Below are 10,371 nucleotides of genomic sequence, written 5' to 3'. Positions count from 1 at the left end.
AAAAGGCTAGCCGTAAACAGCATATTCCAGAAACTTAACATAAAATACAGAGCTTTTAACTGAAGTTAAACAGGGAAACTTTTCCTCATATGTTCCTTACTTCTTTTCTTTCGCTATCCCAATTATATCAAGTAATGCAATAGCTGAAGCATCTCCACTGGTTTACCCTGGCAAACAGACAGCTTGCACACTGCTATATTACCTGACAGAACTAACAGGGTGCCACCAGCGTACATTTAGAAATCTACATAGGATTCCACTGTAGATTTAGGAAATAAAGGCTAAAGAGCAAAATATTTGTGGTATAATTTTATTCACCTAAAAACAAAGGGTCAAAAAGTCACAGCATGGAAGTCCATTTTATTTTGCAAACTCATCAAAAAAGATGTCCACGTACAAAAGAAGGACATTTTAAAAACGTAAATGCAGACAAAGGAAATTATAAAAATTCAACACATTAATAAAAAGTTAAGTTTTTATTTTCTTTCCACATAATTCCTTCCATCTTCCATAGCACTCTGCACACAATCTGAAGCACAGTTGTTAGAATCATTAAAATTCAAGAGGCTGAACAGAAACCCATTTGCTCTGCTATAGGAATGTGTTGCCGAAAGATACAAACCCTGTAGCATGTTAGCTAGAAGTAAGACATAAGACTGAAGGAACTGGCTGAAAAGCTTCTAAATTGTTATTGCGCATTCATCTGAGAATTCAGTCTCAGTTTTCTTCCTCAAATATTTAGGATATTCCTCAGGGAAGTAACAGCATTAGACTGAGCAGTGCTTTATGAAAAGATGGATGTTTCCATATTGCCCCAATACCTCTAACGCAGATTCAAAAATAAAACCACTTCTGAAGTAAAAACATTTCAGTCCCAACGACTGTTCACTGTGCACCAAAACTTACAGCTATACAACAAGCTACTGTGACATATAATTCAGTCTTCAGTACTGGAAACTTGACTGCAAGTCTGCACACAAATCCTTGAGACACTGCCACTGAATGGTAAATTATAAAACTACACTTTTTTTTAATCTGAGCCAATCTGCAATTTAATTTGTCCCTGTTTCTCCTCCAAAAATGACTCTCAGGATTGAAAATTTGTTCTTGTAACCACTATTTGAGGCTTCTGTAAAATGTTTGCTTCCGGTGTCCTCAAAGTAGCTCGAGACTGTCGAGTGTTTCTCTAGAGACCCTGTTCTTCACTAAGCAGAGTTTTTCAGTCAGGAACAATCCATGTCACACGTGACTCGTTACGCTTAATTTCCAAGTGTAGGTGTCCCAGTTTTCAAGAGTTAAGTAAACATCTCACGATTAACAAGGAGCGACTTGAATGCCTGGAGTTAATACGCTTCCAAGATCTGTGTTTGTCCTCCACCAGGACTTAGTGCAAGGAATGAGCCCCGCCAACATAAGGCACTTACCTACGTTACACAAGAGGGGGCAGGGACAAGAACTCTTGTAACATGCAAGTCTAGTAAGAGTCTCACTGGAGAAAACATAAGATCTCGCAGACTCAGGGCGCACCGCCACTTTGTTATGTGCTGCTGAAATAAAGTCTGCTCTGTAACAGATATCAGATCCTCCCGTTGGCAGCTACTTCATTAATCTTTGATTTTTGATGATCATATTTCACAGAAACAATAAGGAAAAGCAAGAGGGTTGCTCCTTGGATAGCAGCCAGCAAAAAGAAATAATAGTTTAATTGGCAGCCATTAATGTTACCTAGAAGAAAATGGGGAGAAAAATACACATTAACAAAGAGTATACAAATAAAATCATCAATCCCTTCAAGCTTAAGTAGTGAAGACGTTTCTGCAAACCCAAATAAAATCACATTGATATCTGACAATACAGTTTCATTTCAGCCCGGAAAAGAGAAGGCTCCAAGGAGACCTTAGAGCGACCTTCTAGTACCTGAAGGGGCTACAGGAAAGCTGGAGAGGGGCTGTTTACAAAGGCTTGTGGGGATAGGACGAGGGGCAATGGGTATAAACTGGAGAGGGGCAGATTTAGAATAGACATAAAGAGGAATTTTTTCATGATAGGAGCGGTGAGGCCCTGGCCCAGGTTGCCCAGGGAAGCTGTGGCTGCCCCATCCCTGGAGGGGTTCCAGGCCAGGTTGGATGGGCCTTGGGCAGCCTGAGCCAGTGGGAGGTGTCCCTGCCCATGGCAGGGGGTGGGACTGGATGGGCTTTAAAGTCCCTTCTAACCCAAGCTATCCTATGATTCTATGATTTTTAAGTAGTCAGAGCAGAAGATGGAACTTCTGAGGAAGATGCTCACAGTACAAGGATTGCTTTCCTTTGTGCTTCAATGTCTTAAACCAACTAATGTCCCCAAAGAAGCTGATAACACTTTTACTGCATGATTTCTTAGTTACAAAAAATTTCTGGAAGCTCCTCCAACCACTCTATGAACAAAGACTACACACATGCAGCACTGGGTATGCTTCATGAGAGTCAAAACAACTTTAGAGGGTTAACAGGCTAACGATCTTCCCTTCTTCCCCCTCAGCCTCCCATGGCCTCTTTTCTTTTTATCTAGTTTCTTGCTGCAAAATTGCAATGCTTTGCCGACTTTATCTAAACAGCTAAAATCCTCAGCGTGTATTTTCATATATTATTTACTTTCTTTGTAATATAAGTAATACAGATCACATCAATTTTTGAGGAGACAACTCATTTCAAAAGCAGAAAAAAGAAAACATCCCTGTACTGTGACCATTAAATGGACTTAAAAAAGACATTTCTGCAAATAAAGCCTCGGACTGTAAAGTGTTCAGAAACAGCTCCCAGTGAAATGCAGCACTCAAGATGGAAGTAAAGCTATACTCACAAGGCTGGCAACTTAAAGCCTTCACTATCTCTACCAGATAACACTTTTAAGGAGCTCGGAGAATACAGTGCAGTGCTAAGGCCTTAGTTGAGGACAAAAAAGAGTCTCTTATGTTTTACAGCTTAACTGAAACAGGTAAAGGTATGATTTTTTTTTGTACTATATATACTAGAAAGCCCGCTCTAGCAGGCTTTTCAGCGCTGCTTAATGCCAGGTGGCCCTTCTGTACCTGGAGACCTGTTCCTTCTTCTCTGCTAAGCCAAAGATAAAATAAAAGGTGTCAAAAAATGAATGCTATTAAGGAAAAAGATTGACAACTCTGAGACATAAAGAAAGTAATTACTGGGATCTTCTTTCGGCTTTCTTTTGGAACAATTTTTTTGGACTCCATGAAACCACACGTGGTTTCTTCTTGGTTCAATTCACCTTTGACCCTCCCTCAAAACTGTTATAACCAGTCATTTGTACCGCATTAAATAATGTTAAATTAAGAAGCTCATTGCTAAAACATTTATTCCTCTCTTAGGAAAGGTGCACTAACTATTGCTGTATTTCCAAGAACAATATATTGTGGCTCATTTCCAATGTGCTACATGAGCCACAGCCAATTGGACCATTATGACCATCAAAAAGGTTAGAGAGAGTAAAAACAGTGAAGTATACATCGATCCTAACAAGTTGTTCGTGCAGCATGCCTATAAATGTTCAGATTAAATTACTTTAATTACTGAAACTTAAGATTTGATTAAATGCACTCATAATAAAACGCAATAAAATTAAACGGAGTCTCTCCTTGACATTTAAAATACAATATACATGGGAATCTCCATTTCGAGAGCAGACGTATTTAAAGAGTAGTAATTATCCTTTATGAGATGGGAATATTAAACTCATGAAATCTCGGTTTTTCTCAGAGAAATAACAGTCATTTCAGTGGCAGCAACCAACACTGAAGTGCCAGCAGAGAGTGAACTTTCTCAGTAGATTCTGGAGGCAGGCAGATATCTCGAGTTACTGGAAAGAGCAGAAACTTGGTGTATGCACTTACAATTACTATACAGTAAAAAAAAATCAGAAGTCATTCCTGTAGAAAGACTCCTCCTTACAGTTCTTACCCTGGAAGACCTGTGTGAATTTTAGATATGAACTTGATAACTTTAATAATGCTATACCAAGTGAAAGCTAGTTATAATCAGTTACTGATGTAAATAGTTAAAACAGTAGCTCCTATGGATGCTATAGATCAAAATTGCCCACTGAGCACTTCAACCTCGAGCCAGCCGTAGAGCTGCTGAGAAGGCTCAATTGTATGTCAAGTCTTTGGGCTAAGAAAGGTAGAAATATCTAGTTCTGACAGCTGTCCAAAGGAAAATCCACTGAGCTGAGCAGCTTATTCAAAACAGATGACCAAGGAGTCGTGAAAGGTAACATCTTCCAGCTCAAGCCAACTCTGGATATATTTAGCACAACCTTCATATTTTACAGAAAGAATATTAGGCACTGTATTCTCTTAGGGTGCTTCAGAAAACAAAGGCGAGAGGCTAAAAAAGCACCATAAAAAATCACATCTGTTAATTTGTATGAAATGATTATCCTCCTATTGAGCCCTTATCAAAAGAATTATCTATATATAGAACTGCAGAAAGAGATGCTTTTCTAATTTTGAAATTGGCTGGAGAAAAATAGTCTCAATGTGATTAAATTTTAATTCAGTGAGAACAATTCCATAAAGTTAAGGGTACTTGTCATGCTTTGCATTTTTTTAAAGAACAACTTCTAAACCAAAGATGACGATCTGTAGCATAGATACTATTCCAGACAACATTACTTTCTGGTAGCAGGCAAATTAAGCTTTAACACCAAATTCTCTCACACCAAGTTGAAAAGTGCAGCCTAAACTTTAAGCCATGTACACACAGTAGGTCTAGCATACGTTTTAAGAACTTTTCACGCCTTTTCTGCTGGAACTAATTAGCCTATTGATGACAGTACGACTTTCTGAAATTCCCAAGGTGCCACCTACTGGTGCCAATAATTATTTTTAACTTCAACTGGCAATACAAAGCAGACGATACGTCAGACTTTTTTAAGAGTATAAATAGCTAGCAGTCAGAAATGCAAATTAACTCATGGTAATTTTGATGAAGTGTCCTGAAACTAGGAAGCTGAATAATCACTAACAAAGAGATCGGTACATTCTACTCCCCGCAACTGCAGAAAGCCATTTCAGTTCTTTATACCAAATATATTCTTCCACACATAATTTAAACATTTTTTACTAAAATAAAAAAAAATTATAAGCAATTTCTAGCAATGAAATGCAGTAACGGCTGAGCAGGTAACAGACAGGCCTCACAAAGACAAAATCCTACAGGTGTTTCCCATGCTTTCATAAGGGCAATGTATTGTTTTGCACAGTCACATTATTTCATACTTACATGCAAGGTAAAACTTTTTCTTTAACAAAACAGTGGACAAATTTATAGTTTTGAAATAATAACTGTGCTAAGACTTAACAGTTCCACATGCTTGATGTTAACTGCTTCTGAAGGAAGCCTTCTACTTTATACGCTATGAATACACTGAAAGTAACTTACCAAAATCTGTGTGATTACTCATCCAGCCAATTTCTTTAATAGACACCAGTGCCAACAATCCAGAGCCAACAAATGATCCAATCCCCGAAAAGAAAAAGAACAGTCCCATAATAGCACTCTGCATAGATTTGGGAGCAGCTGAATATGCAAATTCTAGACCTGTATTAAAGATTAAAAGAAGATGTTACTGGAAGATCTAGGAAACAACAGTAGATCACTCTAGTGTTACAGAAGTTACAGATGTAAAATACTTCGGATATGTTAAAGATCTAAAACCAGCCTTGGATTTCAGGAGACAGGAAATTGAGGTAGTGAATTCCTATCAGTTCCCTCTAATTGCTTTATGGACTCTGTTAAAGGTCATCAATATATGAACCCGCTAAATGGGACACACGCTTTGATCTTATTAATATTATGTCTGAAAAAATCAAGAAATCTTCTGAGGCAGCATATTCATTTTTCTGTCTAAAATTATCCTTGAAGAAATTTATTAAACTAACTGTAACCTGGCAAGTTCCACGTTCCCCCTTTCCCTTGTTTCCATATTGCCTATCTGTTTTGCAGTAAATAAAAAGCACACTGCATTCCCTGCTGAAAACAAAGGGCTCGAACCAAAAGTCACTCTTGCATTGACCACAAACATTTATTTCTCACAGACTCAGTGTCTGTATCTCTGAATGTGCAGACACAGAAATTAATTGGAGGCAGTAATTGATCCAGAATTCTACAAGCTTGTTGCTTGCTGGCCTACTCTTTTCAAGGCTGTCAGAAAGAGGACTTCAACTTTCAACTATCCTTATTCAAATTTCAACCAAGAAAAACGTAGCAGTGACATCATATTGAAAATCTGTGCTACTGAATTTTAGTACCAACAGAACAGACTGGGTTAGGCTTGCCTTGCAAAGGCTAATGCCCATGATTAACTCTCCTTTCTAGAATAATACTCCTGTCAAAAATCAAATGGGATTATTCGCAAGAGACAGTCAAATACATTCTTTGCAGTGCTTTTTCTCTGTCAGGTGAAATGCTTGTTTCAAAACAGTCTGCTTCACACTGAAAATTAATGATACCTCATCTAACATTTTTCTTGGCAAAGAGTGCATTATAGACCTGAAAATGGTACAAATCTTATGCGTGGCATAATAAAGCTATGCTTTATTTTCACCCTTACTGGCATTTGACTTTTGCTACTCCAGACAGAGTTTAATTGAAATAATACACTGGCATTTCTTTTCAAGAAAAGGCTTAACGCTTCAAGCCAGACAGGTCAATTTAGCTGTTGTGAGGGAGGAATTTTGTTCTTGTAAAAGAAACAGAACCTTATGTTCTCACTGATCTAACAGCATTCTGCACTGCCACCTGAGAAATCTCTGCTAACCAACATGCTGCTTCTCTTTTCCCTTGCAAAACACATTAGAATGGGCCAACAACAGCCTGTCTGTGATTCTAGAAGGGAACTGAAACGTTCTTCAGGCAACTCAGCTGTGTATGTTCCTGTAAATCTGAACTGTAACAAGAGAATAGCTACAGAGATGGAGAGACATCTGCAAAGGGGAAGGGGGGGGAGAAATATTTGTTTTGAGAATTAAAAACTCAAAATTTTTTCCTAGGCTTTGCAACTATTGTAACAATTCATTTTTTTTCAAAGAATGTTTATTTGGATAATCTAACTTAAACTAAAAAAAGTAGACTTCTCTGAAGATAGAGTAGCTTGCTTTTTAACCTCTTGTTATCATAACTGCCAAAAGTCCCCAGAGTTATCAGCCACATTTTGGTCCCCAAGCTTCTGCACAAGTTAAGCTTGAGTATATCACCTAAAAGGATCTGGCCCACTTCTTCTCTTGTTCCTTTTACAAATACACTGGATGCGAATGTTACTGCTGGAAAAAGATCTGAAGACTCAAAACAAAAACCAAAATGGGTGTAACACTGGCATTTTTTGCAACAAAACGAGGCATGTTTCTAAACTTGAATAACGTTTCTAGCAACCCTAATATTTAATCTGGCATAAAGAATATAAAATCTTTTTCTTTGCCTTCAGAGATATTTTTGCCTGCTGGCAGCCATTGATAACGATTTCATGCTACCTCAAACAAGGAGTTTTGAAATTAAACCCTCTAGTTGGTGTTGTCATGTGAGATAACAATTCCCAGTTAAATAAGGGTGCTCTAAGAGGATTGACAGCATAATACAAAAGATTAATGCGATGTGTGTCATCTTTTTAGAGGTACCTCAAGTGTAACTAATGTGGCTTAATAAGAATATGCTTAGTTTAACAGTAAACAACAAAAAAAAGTATGTTTCTGCTCTTGTGATATTTAGCCCCTTTTTGTTCACAATAAACATTTCCAAATCACTATTGCTTTGTAAGAATTAATGCTTTGCTTATTTTAAAGCTGAATTTCATAGCACAATAGGTGCCTTTATCAACTTTCAATATCAAATCAGCAAAGCATATTCTATTGAGTCTTATGAGGCCGCCTTAAAAATAGTAAGAATTCGGTTTAGATAAGAATCAGAAGGCAGAAAAAAAAAAAAACTTTGTTAAACAAATCAAATGAATGTGTAATACACAAAGCATTTAAGATCTGCACAGAATTTCTGGTTCAAAGAAACAGAAGCATTTGCAGTTTTCCTAGCACTGACCAGCAGTTTTTGAAGTTATAAAGCTGTTGGTTCAGACCCAGCAAGTGCAGGACAGCAGTGTGTTCACACAAGAATAACATAATCCTCAAAGACTGCTTCTCATGACGAAGTCCACTAAAGCAATTGAAAAAAACAACTCTCAGTTTGGAATTCAACAAACAGAGAACGTTTCAAGTCTTTGACCCTTCCACAAGCTGCAGATAGGTTAGTGAACACCTTGTAAACACCTATAAACTAGTAACCAGAGCCTAACAGAGAAATCAGAATGTGTAAGAGGAAAGAAATTTATTTATTTTTGCACGAACACTTGCATTTCTCATAAATCATCTGTCTGGGTTCCGATTTAATGGGCACAATCCCTAAATTTGTAACTAAAAGTAACTCATTTTACTCTTTTGATAAAAATGCTAAATTCAGCCTTAATTTTAGTAAGTAACTGAATTAAGCAAGACTTCAATCTACAGGTTTTTATGTGTTACGCCTAGTGACAGCTACTGTTCAAACATAAATGTACTGTAACATGGGACAACAATGACTATCCAGATATATCCTCTGGCAAAGGATAAGTATTGATTGCACTGCTAAAGCATACTTTCTATTCAAGAATCTAAAGTGTTTAGCATCTTGTGTCTTGGTGTGCTTTAAAGATAATGAACTCTCTCCATATCTTATTTGTTGCTTATTGAAACAAATGAATTCAAGCACTTTCCTCCTGTGGTTTCTGTAATGTATAGGCATCAGGAATGGGATATTTATTGGATATCAGACAACGACTTCAGACCTTCAGCTATCTGACACTTACACGCGCATCTGCAAGACTGACTGCTGAACAAGAAAGAGTGAAGAATTAGGATCTCAGCTGGGGCAATCCAGTAGGACCTTATGTCCAAATCTTGTGTTAATAGGAGGATCCTACATTCACATTGTAAATGGGACACCACCAACAACAATCTAGTGTGTGACCTCAACCTACCATCCGCCAGGAAGGGAAAAATACACTAGCGGTGCATTTGAATGCATACCACAAAACTACAAATAGAATCATAGAATCACTAGGTTGGAAGGGACCCACTGGATCATCGAGTCCAACCATACACACAAATACACACAAAAAAAGCCATATGTAAAAAGAATTCCTCCAACACACTAAATAACTAAGGTAGAGTTTAATGCGTGATGGGTGTCTGATTCTTCCAGTCACATGAAATCCCAGGCCAGACAGCCAGAAGAACAGCTTAGAGCAAATGAGCAGATAGAAAGAAAAACCCAAACCCCACATTTTCTTCTACTTGCGAACAATACAACCACCATGTTCTATTTCCTAACAACTGGGATGACAGGAGAACACATGTAACCAGAAAACCGATGGAGGAGAAGTTCTCTGTTCCACTAAGAGGGGAACAAGTGGGCCATGTGACACCTGGGACAACCGCCAGCAAGGCTCTGCGATTTAAAGAACCTCATTTTAACGCACTGTGCTTGCCAAGAACGAGGAATGAAAGTACCCTCTTACATAGGAAATGAAACCAGGAAATTCTATCATGGGAATCAAAAAAGAAGAGCTATATGTAACAACAGTTTGAATGAATGAGCTTCAAAATTCAATATTCTGAAACAGTAATTGAACACATTAATAAATAACTATAGTTAAGCAAATATTAAATGATTTTTAAATGAAGTCACTGGAGGAGTTTCACTATATTACGTCAGGTAGTTCTGCAATTCTATTTAAGTAGTATTGGAATAGCTACTTCTACGATCATGAAAGGTTTCTGTTACTGATAACTAAGCATTGCTCCCAAGCAGATTTGTAAACACCCTACTAAGAGATTCACAATGGCATTTTGCTTGTTTAATCATAGTAAACCATTGCTGGATATACCACAGTGACAAGAGATGAATTGCCTATGCTTTCCTCCTGCTAATGAGCCCTACGTGTATATGAAACAGACCAGAAAATAAGATTTCATAGTCCTATCCGCCCTCTCCTCCCACTTAACTTTCAGCTTAAAAATCAATATCATCATACAGCTGTCCACTACAACAGTACTAAGAAATTTAAGATCTCACAGTTGTTCAAGAAAGACAAGATTTGAACAGTGTTCGAGTTTGCCAAGTACCACACTGAAGTGCTAAAACAACTATCAGGAAACTGATCTATAAGTAAAGCATATAAAACTATAAAAAATAGCTACTTCATTAATAATAGTCACAAAAAAAATAGACTAGACTGAGTGTCACATAGTTTTTCTTATTTCAGAGATGTGAAAACTCAAGTAACATGAATTTA

At 37.5% G+C, this 10,371-nt stretch overlaps 1 protein-coding gene across 1 annotated transcript in view; it reads right to left on the bottom strand.

The window, feature by feature from the left end:
• Positions 1-294: 294 nt before the first annotated feature.
• The window catches only part of SLC15A4 (solute carrier family 15 member 4), a 30,837-nt gene continuing 20,760 nt past the window's right edge, over positions 295-10,371 (bottom strand). Inside the window, exons 7-8 of the mRNA XM_009555755.2 lie at positions 5,436-5,594; positions 295-1,725 (exon numbers count right to left, since the gene is read on the bottom strand). Coding sequence (XP_009554050.2) covers positions 1,577-1,725; positions 5,436-5,594 — 308 coding nt within the window. The 3' untranslated portion in view covers positions 295-1,576. The remainder of the gene's footprint in view (positions 1,726-5,435; positions 5,595-10,371) is intronic.

Source organism: Cuculus canorus, chromosome 17 (assembly GCF_017976375.1).
Source record: "Cuculus canorus isolate bCucCan1 chromosome 17, bCucCan1.pri, whole genome shotgun sequence".
Taxonomy (NCBI): domain Eukaryota; kingdom Metazoa; phylum Chordata; class Aves; order Cuculiformes; family Cuculidae; genus Cuculus; species Cuculus canorus.
This window is presented reverse-complemented; position numbering and strand designations above follow the sequence as displayed.